This window comes from Artibeus jamaicensis, unplaced genomic scaffold, assembly GCF_021234435.1.
Source record: "Artibeus jamaicensis isolate MK-2021 breed Jamaican fruit bat unplaced genomic scaffold, CSHL_Jam_final contig_452, whole genome shotgun sequence".
Lineage (NCBI taxonomy): Eukaryota > Metazoa > Chordata > Mammalia > Chiroptera > Phyllostomidae > Artibeus > Artibeus jamaicensis.
The window spans coordinates 3,855,085-3,868,709 of NW_026521837.1; the positions used below are offsets into that span (position 1 = coordinate 3,855,085).

The window sequence follows — 13,625 nt, forward strand, 5'->3', positions numbered from 1 at the left end:
TAGACTAGAACTAAATTTTGAACCCAGAACCAAAACAGACATTACTCCTTTTCATTTACTAAAAAATTCATCTGCACAGATAATTCCACAGAAAAGCAAAATGATCACTTAATATATTTTTCAAAGCCTCACATCAGAAGAATAATAAAATTAAAATAGTGCATTTAAACACTTAGTTGATTATTTAAGAATACAATATAGATCAAGACAAAAAATACAAGGTGATACTTTTCTCATAGAGTATAATTAACCATACACTGAAAATCACAGATATTCTGGGATATTTTACAGCTCAACTATTTTGAAAGATATATGCAATAACTTCATTTAATCTTATTAATACCTCAGCCATGACTAATCTTGTAATATTTATAAGCTACATTGGGTAATATTTGGGTTAAGACCATTCAACAACAAGTCAAGTCCAACCTTTTGTGCTTCAAGCAATCCAAACACATACCATTAACCAATACAGAAAAGATCATCATTACAAAACCTAATCTTATGACCTTTACATTATTTGTTAGCTAATCTCTAGTAACATAGCTGATTCTACTCATTAATTGAATTATTTAAAACATTTTTAGAAAATGTCATATTTTAGAAAAATATCTACCCAAGAAATAAGACATAAATCTGACACTAAATTTACTCTTAAAATTTTGAAATTTGCTATAGAGGCATTCTCACATGTAGGCATATGGAAAAAAAACTATTGTTAAGCAACATGAAATATTTATTCATAAAAGTAATGAATATATATATATTGTTCATATATATATTGTTATTCATAAAAGTAATGAATATATACATAATTGTTATTATCCTGAGAGTATATATGTGGAGCATATACATGTAAATGATTCATTTCATGATTCACCATGTGCTGTGTTTCTATAATAGTTTGCTGTGTCTTGAGTAACTCACTCACAGACAGTCCATGCACTAAACAATGCATATTGGGATTTTAGAAAATGAATGCAAAATTAAATGAAATATATCAAAGCAGGTATAGAAGAAAGTCAGACATGTGCTCCCTTATATAATACACAAGACAGGAAACTCCTTAAAGAGAGAGCTAAAAAATTCTCTTTCCCTGTTACATGAAAAACTAAACTAGTGAAGAAAAGTTTTATTAGTTTATATTTCAAAACCATATATGACCATTCATTTAAAAAACACCAAGACCCTCAAATATACCCATGGTCAATCTACTGAATCCCTTAAACCACATTTATATGAAGTCAGCTTCTGAATTTAGTGTTTGGGGATGGCAGACAACCTCTCCAAAAATCTAAAATGTAAAAACAAGTCCCTGGCCAAGTACCTCAGTCAGTTAGAGTGTCGTCCCAATTTGCCAAGGTTGTAGGTTCTATCTCTGGTCAGAGCACATACAAGAATCAACCAATGAATGCATAAATAAGTGGAAAAACAGGATGCTTCTCTCCTCTCTCCTCTCACCAATAAATAAAAAGCTTGTTATAGTGGGGAAAAAAGAAAGGCGTGGAAGCTGAGTTGGCAGTGTAGAATAAGAAGAGGCAATTTAAAATAGGATAGTCAAGAAAATCTCCCTTAAAAATGACATTTAAGCAAAGCCCTGAAGTGGGTGAAGAAGTGGGCCAAGTGAATAATAAAGGAAGGACATTTCAGGGAGGCATCTCTAGTGGCTATATGGTAAAGGCTTCTCTATTTATTATAAACATTTGATTTTTTACAAGTGAAATGGGAAAACATTGAAAAATATTTGTTTTGTTTTGTTTGTAGCCAAAGCATGACATGATCTCACCTGTATTTTCCAAATATCACTCTTACTGTTTCCAGTGCTATTTTTGGGGGTGAGTTAAATTGGAAGCTCTTGCAATAATCCAGACAAGAAGTAATGGTCTCTTAGATCAGACTGGCAATGGCGAGAATGGCAAGAAGTGATGAGACTCCAGATACATTTTGAATGTAGAGCTAACAGAATTTGCTGACAGATTGGATGTGAAGTGTTGCCCAAAAATGACTCCAAAGATTTTGTTCTAAGCCACTGTAAAGATGAATTTAGCATTTTTTTAATTAGAACAGAGGAATTTTGGAGAAAGATCAAGGGCTTGGTTTGGAATGTGCATAGTTTGATATGCCCCCTTAGACATGTAAGCAGAGATGAAATGTAGAACAGGCAGTTGAATCTACAAGTCTGGTTTTGGGGAAAGGTTCAGGTAGGACATATAACTGCAGAAGTATTCAAGATATTCATAGTAACTAAAATACTGGAACTCAATGGGAACTCCAGAAGAATAAATGTAAATGTATTTAAAATGTGGTTATTTATTTTACAAACATATTTTCCAGCACTATTCTCAGTGCTCTGCAAATACCAACTAATTTAATTTTCATAACTGTAGACGATCAGTCATATTTTTCCCCTTTTCCCACATAAGGAAACAAGCACAGGAGGCCAATTTGCTCAAGGTTACAAGTAAATGGCTAATGAGTGGTAGATCTACAATTTCTAGCCAAGATGTCTTGTGCAGATCCAGAGTTCTTATAAGAGAAGAGAAGTTATCTATAGGCCTTGAGCTTTCAGTCACTACATCTGGAGGTCTGGGAGATGAGGCAGATCAACAAATCTTATTCATAGCAGGTAACACATTTTACTTTTTCATAGCAATTCCAAGCTTGGGGAGAGTAAATGCACCAATGTTTTGTTTACCTTTATATTTTTGTATATTTTTGATAATAATAAAATATTAATAGAATCAGAAAAGACTGTATTAAAATAATAGAAGCTGCAGAATAACTTTTTTAACCTTGTTTCAGTGGACATGTATCATTCTCTACTTGCAGCACCGTTAAATAAGAAAACACAGCAGAAATCATTACAGAGAGACTGATGTGAAGTTCTCTGCTTGGGGTGTAAACAGAGTTACCATAAAATTTATTTTCCAAGAACCATTCCTGAAAATAAAAGGGAGCACTATTAATTGCACATTGACAAAAGGCTTAGGTTAGGGCTTCCCTAAACATACCTAAACATACCTAAACATATGTAACAAGCATAGAAACCTCGGACGGCCTCTTTCTTAAGAACAGAGTTCCTATGAATACAGGAGAACAGTATCTTACTTGATCCATTCACACTACCAGTCATTGTTGACACTTTCTTACTGATCCTTATAGGTGAGATTTATTTATTAAATTTATTATTTATTTGTCATTATTGTTGTTTAGATTTTATTACTGATCTGTGTGTTACTGCATATGGGTATTGGAACTCCTCCACTTGGGGCTCATCAGCCCTTAGGATGAGGAATAACAGAGACTTCAGCTCTTTTCATGATTAAAGCCTTATTTCAAAATTTTAAAAAGAAATATTAAAAATGTTAATTATAAGTGAAACCTAGCCAGAAATGACTTTACACAGTGATTAAATACTATACTTAGAATTATTTTTCAAAATTCTCTTCAGCACTGGCTGGTGTAGCTCAGTGGATTGAGCATGGGCCTGCAAACCAAAGGATCATGGTTCGATTTCCAGTCAGGGCACATGCCTGGGTTGCAGGCCAGTTCCCGGCAGGGGACACACAAGAGCCAACTACACATTGATATTTCTCTCCCTCTCTCCTTCCCTTCCCCTCTAAAGATAAATAAATAAAATCTTTTTAAAATTTTTTTAAATTCTTTTCATTCCTATTCTAAATTAAATTAACTAGAAACAAAAAAATCTCGGTATCCATTCCTACTTTGTATGCTACTTTCAATATTACATATTATACTTAAGTTGGTGTGGAACATGTGTAGGATGGAATGGCAAAATGGAAATACAAGGGAATATACTGTACCTTGTTTTACCTGTAAGGAACACACACCTGACAAAAGGCAATTTTCACATCCAAGGTTGGTTCACTGCAGTAGTATAGTAAATGGAGGCTCATAAATACCTATAGGAAAGAAGGAGGGGCATGAATTTCCAAGTCACCTAATTATTCATTATTAAATACTATAAACTTTAATATAATTTGAATTATATACAAGGTGTTATGTACAACATTTCAGCATAATCCTTATTCAGACTACAATTAAATTTTTTTCACAAATTATAAATATTAAATAATAAGATGAAGTAAAAATGATCTATCTTATGTAATGATTGACATCATCATAATCATAAAGAAAATAAATGGGAATTTGGGTATACTAGTGAATTAAAGGTAAATGTATCCTGTCTATTATACAGCAATTTAAGTTGTAGGCTTCTAATTTAAAGAATTCCCAAATATGTTTTCAAGAGTTTATATGAGGATGTTTATTACAGAAAAAGGAACTATTAATTACAATGTAATTTATAATAAAATTACATTCAGGAATCGGAATAATTGCACAAGAGCTTATGATAATATACCTTGCTTTGTTTAATAACCATATAACCACAGACTATAGAAAATAGGGCACTATATTAACATCTGTTTAATCTTCATGGTAAGTATAAATATTTGAATTATATTATTTTCTGTATGTTTGAAATATTTTATAATTCTCCAAAGTTTTATGGAGAAAATAAAAATTATCTAATGTTATAAATGCTAAATTGGACACTGGGTTATTGGGAATGATGAGGCAGCATGAGAGAAACCCAAGTGAAATCTTAGTTAGTTCAGTTAAATTTATTGAATGTTTATTGTGTACAAGACACAATTCTGTGAGATTAAAGAATTTTAAAACCATATTGATACAAGACTTGTTTCTGGCAATGTGAAAGATTAGATATCCTGAAAACCACTCTCAAAGCAAAAGTCAAAAAGTTAGATGAAATATAGAAATTACCTTTTAAAGTACATAGTTGAGCTGCCTAAAAAAGGCAAGAAAATTTCTGAGGTGTTGAAGACAATGTGAAAGCATAGTCTTCGTGTAGAGAAGTAAATGAGCTAAAGCTGCCACTTGTCCCCACACTATCTGCTGATGTCTGAAGACTGGAACTTTAGTTTTTAGAGAACAGCATGCAGAGTACAGGAAATAAAGCTTAGAACCTGTCTACGGTGGTAAGTCCCATTAGAGACACCTACAAAAATTTCTGATAGGAAGTTTTAAACAAACTTCTGAAGCCAGCAAAACAATACCAGAAGGAAGGTCTGGATGGCAAGGGAAAAATGTGTTATATTGGAACTTGTGCAGATTTTTTTAATTTAAGGAAGAATGAAAGAATGAGTATATGTAAGACATTCTTGAAGAACAAGGGGGGCATTTGTCTGTGAAAGGTAAGAGAGAATTGCTCTCCCACAGATCAAGGTTTATTTTAAAGTTCTACTAAGTAAAGTTATGTAGGGTTGATGCAGAAGTAGACCATCGATTAAAGGAATAGAGAGCCCAGAAACACATATACATATATGGAAACCTGATTATGTTATATTATGTTAATATGGTCACTTAAGCCTAATTATATTAAAGATATCTAGGGATAAAAAAAACTATGCATTAAATCTTGCCGAGACAATTGGTCATGAATACGGGGGAGTGGAGGGAGAAAGCTCATCCCTGTTGGTAAACAATTCTCCATGGGTCTCTCACACTTCTTCATGACTTTCCAACAGAAGCAATAGTCACCTTTATTCCAAACAATCTTCTTAAGGAATGTTATACAACAAACAGCCTTGGAAGAGTAAGATTGTATCTGCCTCTGAAGCAAAGGCCAATTTTGGTTACTTCCCAGTATAATATAGATAAGGTGTCCCCACTGGGGCAAAGGTAAGGCATGCTTGTTACCCATTATAAAAGATTTGGATTCCCTTAGGTTGGGGTTCATCTTCTACAACATAAATGTGTGTGCAGTAGTTGCTTGACCTTCTTTGAGGCACCCTCTGAGAACTGGGGTCTGAGAAATTGTCAGTAATGCTGACACTCTAGCTACTGCTATTGATGTAACCCAGGAATCTTGTGTCTTCTGCCAGTAGCCATGAAACCTCAGCAGGCTAATTTGCAAGGACTGTAACATCTCAGACTCTGCAGAGTTCTTGGCCATCCCCAGCTCATATTATATGAAAAAACAATTCCAGAAGGATTAAAATTTTTAGGAAAGGCCAAACTTTAAATATTATAGAAGGGAATGTAGGTGAATATATAAGAAATATATCATAAATAATATATATGTTAAAGTACACAGAAAATTATTAAGAAAATGGGCTATTTAAAATTTATCATTTCTGTTTATGACAAAATCCAATACAGAAAAAAGTATGCCAGAAATTTAGAAAATATATGAAATATATATAATCAGTGGAAGATTTGTCCAGAATCTATAAAAAGCTGCTAAAAGACAAGAAGAAAAAGTCAAAGAATGGGCAAGAAAAAATAAGAGTGAGCAAAAAATATGGAAGACATTTAGTAGAAAAAGAAACATATGTATAAATTAAAATGGCATTGAGATACTCTTTTACACTCATCAAATTGTTAAAAGCTGAAAACTATGATAACATTCAATATTTTTGAAGTGATGGATAAGGTGGAAATATGTATACACTGCTGACAGGTTTGGCAACTGGAACAACCCAATTTAGAGGGAAAATAGCATTATATAGTGAAGTGCATTGCCTACCACCCAACAATCCACTTCTACACATACCCCCAAAGAAACTCTGTGTTTTGTCACCAGGATATATGTAAAAGGCAGTTCATTAGAATATTTTTTGTAATAACGAAACAAATAATTAAAATTTAAACTGAAAAAATATTCATAGAGAGAACAATGTATAAATAAACCATGGTATATTCATTTAGTGCAATACCATATAGCAGCCAAATGGTCGAATTAAAAAAAAAAAATCTGAACATGACAAAATGTCTTAATCATGTTAAACAAATGAAAAGAACTCATGTTAATTTAAATTACGAAAGTTCCAAAATATGCCCAACTAAATATTTATTCCTTAGGAATACTTTTTTTGCTATGACAAAACTATAAAGAAAATCAAAAGAATTAAAAAAATGCAAATTTCAACAGACTGTTTGGCTCTCCTGGGACGGGAAGAATGCCACCAGGAAGGAGTGTATCAGGGTTTTCCAAGATGTTCTTTATTTTATTGTATTTTACTATTTTATTGTATTTTACTCTATTTTATTTGACTTTATTTTTATTGTTGACTCTCTACAGATGTCCCCGTTCCCCACCCTTTGCCCATGTTCACTCAGTCCCGGCCCCACTTCCATCTGACCATCTCCACATTGTTGTCTGTGTCTATGGTTTATGCACATATGTTCTTTGGCTAATCTCTTCACCTTCTTTTATCAGGTCCCTCCACACCCTTCCCCTCTGACAGCTGTCAGTTTCAAGTATTCATGTCTCTGTATTTTGTCTGTCAATTTTATTGTTCATTAGATTTCACATATAAGTGAAATCACATGGTTTGTCTTTCACCAACTGGTTTATTTCACTCAGCATAACAATCTCCAGGTCCATCTATGCTATTACAAAAGGTAGAAGCTCCTTCTTTTTATGGGCACATAATATTCCATTGTATAAATGTACTACAACTTTTGTATCCACTCATCTACTGATGGGCTCAAGAGTATGCTTTATATCTATTTCTTCTAGCTGGGTGGTGAAGTCATATATGTTTGTTTCATTATTATTTTTAAGCCCTACATATATTAATTATATGCTACTTAATATGTCTGAACTATTTCATAATAAAGTTCAAGTGACACAAGAAAACTGTGGTTCTTCATTCCACTGGGTATTGTAGTCTATGTACAGATGTCGGGTACAAATGCATTCAAAATAGCCAGTAACAGGAAATGATCTTAAAAACGAATGCTGAGGAGTGTAACACGGGACAATAGTACTGTTTGATGAAACCAGTAAACTACTGAATAAAGAAATTCTGGATTTTTTTCTACTTTTACACTTTCTATTATATGAGAAAATAAATTCTCCCATAAGATAAAATTCCTAAAATATTAAGTAAAACGCAGGACAACAACAAAAGAAACAATTTACCCCTCGATTTCTAAATATGAGATTTTATTGCATTTCCATAAGATTTATGTAAAGCTTTTTACCTCTATTTCTTATTTAAACTTTTTAAATTTAAGTTGAATTCAGATATAACTTATACACAGCAAAAATGGGCAGTTTTAAGTATACAGTTTTAACAAATGCACAGATCCATGTAACTCACATTCCAATGAAGATAAATAGTCTGGAAACCTCTTAGTTCCCCACCCCTCATGCATGAATGTTCTGACTTTGCTTTACTATGAATTACTTTTTTTGGTCCTAGAACTCATATAAGTGAAGCGATTCAGTATGTACTCTTTTTTTGTTGGGCTTCTTTTGCTCAGCGACATGCTTTTAGTATTCATACATATTGGCATATCAGTAGTTATTCCTCTTTATTGCTGAGTAAATAAAGTATCAGTTTGTCCATTCTGCCTTTGGACATTTCAGGTGCTTCTATTTTTGGATGTTAATAATGCTGCATGAACATTTATGTACATGTATTTTTGCAAATATATGTTTACATTTCTCTTTAAAAATATGCCTAGAAAAGGAATTGTTGCATCATGGGATAGGAACATGTTTAAGTTACAACGAAGTGCCAGACACGGTCCTTGTCTACCCCCTGTAGCAATGTGTGTATATCCGGGGGGTTCACACCCTTGCTGATATTTGATGTTATCAGTTTTCTAAATTTTAATCATTCCAGCAGGTGTTTACTAATATTTTATGATTTTATTTTTATTTTTTTATTTGAGATGATTAATGATGGTGAGAACTTTTTTCCCTGTGATTACTGGCCATTTATTTATCTTCTTTGGGTCAAGTGTCTTTTTAGGTATTTTGCCCATTTCATGGTGGAATATATGGCAAGAAGGGGTGGTCCTTTTATTTCAAATTGTAGATATTCTTCATTTGAAATAACTTTTTCTGTCAGGTATATGTATTTTTCAATATAAATATTTTTTCTGTAGCTTGCATATTCAGCTTATTAATGCTGGCTTTTACTGAATAATATTTAATTTTTATGAAATTTATTTTATCATTTAGTTTCCTTTTATTATTAGACCTTTCTTGCTTTTGTTCACACCAAATTCATAAAGATATTCTACCATATTTTCTTCATGAAGCTTTACATTTTTTATTTTACTTTTAGGTCTATGAAAACTCTCTAACTTTAATCCATGACATGATGTATAAATTGAGGTTCATTTTTTTCCTCATGGCTACCAGCTGCTCAACTATCCTTGCTAAAAAGATTTTCCTTTCCTATGGAGTTGCCATGCTGCTTTGCTCAAAATATCAAATAACTGCACAAGTGTGGGTCTTTTTCAAGATTGCAGTCTATATTCCATTGATCTGTTGTCTATCTCTATTCCAATACTATCCTGCTTGATTACTGTAGCCTTATAAGTCTTGAAATTGGATATTTCCTCCAATTTTTTTCTTTTTTTTTTAATTCAGGGGACTATTCTATCTTTGCATTTATACATGAATTTTATTTTAATTTTTTGTTATTACTATATTTTATTGATGTATAATCTACATATTATGCACATATCTTATATCTACAATTTGATGAATTTTAGCAAAATGAACACTCCCGTGCAACTAGCACCCACTTCAAGAAATACAATGGTACCCACTCCCCTGGAAGCTCTTCTTTCTGCCCCTCCAATTATTGGGATGGCATTAGTTAATGAAATTATGTATGTTTACTGTACAATTCAAGAATACATTCACATGAATTTTAAAATCATCCTATTTAAAAAACACCTATTGGATTTTTTCAATTATTTTTATTGTTTTTAAAATACAGTTGTGCCCATATTTCCCTGTTGCTCTCCCTTGCCCTGGGCACCTCCCCTCCCACCTTCAGTCCTTCCTGTGTTGTCCTTGCCCACGGGTCCTTTATACATGTTCCTCAATTTAACCCTTCACCTTCTCACTCCTGTTATCCCCCTCCCAACCCAAGCACTTGAGCTACACATCACATTGGGAAGAAAAGATATCTTAATTATGCTGACTGTATTTCTGCATAATAACAGCAAATTTGTTGACTTATTTTAGTACTCTCTAATATATCCCAGGAATGATTTTGGAGTTTACAGTTTACATTTTAAGTTTATTCTTTAGCATTTATATTTTTGATACAATTATAAAAGTGACATAATTATAATTTTCTTTTCATAAAAGTTCATTTCTTTAAAAAAGGCATTTTTTGTAAATGATCTTGTATTTTACATTGCAAAATTTGTTTACTTTTGTCAGAATCGTTTACATTTTTTCTTTTTTAATTTAATCTTTATTGTATTTTCCCATTACTATTTTTTTAATATTAAATTTTATTTAGTTACTTTTCAAGTACATTTTTTTTTATCTATTTCTCCCATCCCACCCCCCCCCCCTCCCGGTCTCCCCCCTCCCTTCCATTCCCCCCCCCAGTCCTCATCTCTGTGTCTTTCATACTTGTTCCTCAAAATCCCTCCCCCTTTTTCCCCTTAAGTTCCCTTCCCTCTCCCCTCTGGTCGCTGCCCACTTGTTCTCTATTTCAGTGTCTTTGTTTTTATTCTGTTTGCTTGTTTGTTTTATTCTTTAGCTTCCTGTCACTATTTAGTCCCCTTATACCCCCACCCCCCTGAGCAATCACCACACTGTTGTCCATGTCCCTGAGTCCTTTTGCCTTTTTGCTCGATTTCTTTACTCTCTCACCTCCCACCCCATTAGCTATCATTCTGCTCTCCATTTCGAGTCTGTCCCTACTTTCCTTGTTAGCTCAGTTTGTTCATTAGATTCCACACAGGAGTGAAATCATATGGTATTTGTCTTTCTCTGGCTGATTTCACTTAGCATAATGGTCTCCAGGTTCACCCACACTGCCACAAAGGGTAAATTTTTCTTTTTTATGGCCTAGTAGTATTTCATTGTACGAATGCCCCACAGCTGGTTTATCCAAATCAACTAATGATGGACACATGGGATGCTTCCATATTTCAGCAATTGTAAATAATGCTGTAATGAACATAAAGATACTTATGTTCTTTCAATTTAGTGTTTTGGGTTCCTTTGGATATATGCCCAGAAATGGGATGGCTCAGTCAAAAGCAGATCCATTTTTAATTTTGGATCTGCTTTCCACAGTTGCTACACCAATATTCATTCCTACCGACAGTGCAAAAGCATCCCCTTTCTTTAATGAACTTGCCAGCACTTGTTAATTTATTGATGATAGACATTCTGACTGGTGTGAGATGATATCTCATTGTGGTTTTAATTTGCGTACTTCTCTGATGATTAGTAATCTGAGCATCTTTTAATATGTCTATTTGCCATCTGTATGTCCTCTTTAAAGAAGTGTCTATTCAGGTCCTTTGTCCATTTTAAAATTGGGTTGTTTGTTTCCTTGTTGTTGAGTTTTATAAGTTATTTATAAAGTTTGGATAGTAACCCCCTAACCAGATGCATCAGGGAATATGGTCTGTGGGTTGTCCTGTTATCTTTGTTGATATTTTTAATTGCTGTGCAAAAACTTTTTAGTTTGATATAGTCCCGTTTGCTTGTTTGTTTGTTTGTTTATTTATTTACGTTTCTCTTGCCTTGGGAAATATGTCTGATAAAATATCGCTACAAGAAATGTCTGAAATTTTGCTGCCTATGATTTCTTCTATGATTTTTATGGTTTTGGCTATAATATTTAAGTCTTTGATTCATTTTGAATTCATTCTTGTGTGTGGTACAAAAAGGTGGTCTGTTTTCATTTTTCTGCATGTCTCTCTTTAATTTTTCCAACACCACTTATTGAATAAGCTATATTTAGCCCATTGTATATGCTTGCCTCCTCTGTCAAATACTGACTATAAAAGTGTGGGGTTATTTTTGGGCTCTTTATTCTATTCCATTCATCTATATGTCTGTTTTTATGCCAGTACCATGATGTTTTGATTACTATGGCCTTATTTAATCATGTGATATTAGGTAGTGTGATTCCTCCAACTTTGTTCTTCTGTCTCAGGATCACTGTTTCTATTTCGGGTCTTTTGTGGTTCCATATACGTTTTTGAAATATTTGTTCTAGTTCTGTGAAATACATCATTGGAATCTTGATAAGGATTGTGTTGAATTTATAGATTGCTTTGGGTAGTATAGACATATTAATGGTGTTAATTCTTCCTATCCATGAACATGGTATGTACTTTTATTTATTTGTATCTTCTATTTTTTCTTTAGTGTCATATAATTTTCTGAATATAGGATTTTTACATCCTTGGTTAGGTTTATACCTAGGTATTTTATTTTTGTAGCAATTGTGAATTGTATTGTTTTCTTAATTTTCCTTTCTGTAAGTTCATTATTGGCATATAACAATGCAACTGATTTCTCATATTAATTTTGTATCCTGCTACATTACTGAGTTCATCTATTAATTCTAGTATTTTGTAGACCATTCTACATGGTGTGGGCCCAGCCCCCAGTGGCAAACATTTACTGTAAAGTAACTTCCTAATATCCACACTAAACCTTCCAAGGATGAGTGTAACCAGTTCAACCACTTTTGCCCTTTTCATTTGCAAATATCCCTCTTCTGTGATATGATTAGCAGCACTGGCGTCTTTGTTTTCTGTAAAAGGTAACCACCTAAAGCAACCTGTGGATAGTAAATGAGGACCATCATGTAATGTACCAAGAAACCCAAAAAAGGCCAGTCACAGCAACGGCCATGGCTTTTGCTCCACTTAAGAGAAAAGCCATGCTGTCCCTTTTCCTCCATCGGACTCAATAGTCTGTGTGAATGTCTCATTTCATCCATAATGATGTGGGCACTGAGGGCCGCTGTCCACATCAGTATTTTCTTGGTGGAATCTTTGGGATTCTCTATGTAAAGTATTATGTCATCTGCAAAGAATGACAGTTTTAATTCTTTCTTTCCAATACAGACACCATTTTTTTCTTCTTCTCTGATTGCTGTGGCTAGGATTTCCAGTACTACATTGAATAAATGAGGTGAAAGTAGACATACCTGTCTTGTTTCTGATCTTAAGGGGAATACTTGTATTTTTTGCTCATTGAGTGTAATGCTGGCAGTGGGTTTGTTATATATGGCCTTTATTATATTTAGGTATGTTCCCTCTAACGCCACTTTGCTGAGAGTTTTTATCAAAATAGGTGCTAACTTTATTAAATTTTTTTCTGCATCTATTGATATAATCATGTGGTATTTATCCTTCATTTTATTTATATGTTAAATTATATGTATTGATTTGCAAATGTTGTACAAACCTTACATTCCTGAAATAAATCCCACCTGATCATGGGATATGATCTTTTTGATGCATTGCTGTATTTGGTTTGCTAATATATTGTTGAGGATCTTAGCATCTATATTCATAAGGGATGTTGGCCTATAATTTTTTTCTTTGTAACGTCTTTATCTGGTTTTGTGATTAGAATAATGCTGGCCTCATAAAGAGAGTTTGGGCCTCTTGATTCAAGAGAGTTTCTCCTCTTGAATTTTATGAAATAGTTTGAGAAGAAGAGGTGTTAACTCTTCTTGGAATATTTGGTAAAATATACCTATGAAGTCATTTGGGCCACAGCTTTTGCTTATTGGGAGTTTTGTGATTACTGTTTCAATTTCACTAGATGTAATCTGTTT

The 13,625-nt window shown here is 33.3% G+C and overlaps 1 protein-coding gene across 4 annotated transcripts in view; it reads right to left on the bottom strand.

Annotated features, from left to right (window-relative positions):
* Window positions 1-13,625, bottom strand: part of MAPK10 (mitogen-activated protein kinase 10) — a 340,107-nt gene that overhangs the window by 151,769 nt on the left and 174,713 nt on the right. For 3 of the 4 annotated variants that reach the window (XM_037163882.2, XM_053666317.1, XM_053666319.1), the window contains exon 3: window positions 3,852-3,923. In XM_037163882.2, the coding sequence (XP_037019777.1) occupies window positions 3,852-3,917 (66 nt within the window). In that variant the 5' untranslated portion in view covers window positions 3,918-3,923. Of the gene's footprint in view, window positions 1-3,824; window positions 3,924-13,625 lie in introns of those variants that run through there. The other variant, XM_053666318.1, reaches the window with a different exon arrangement.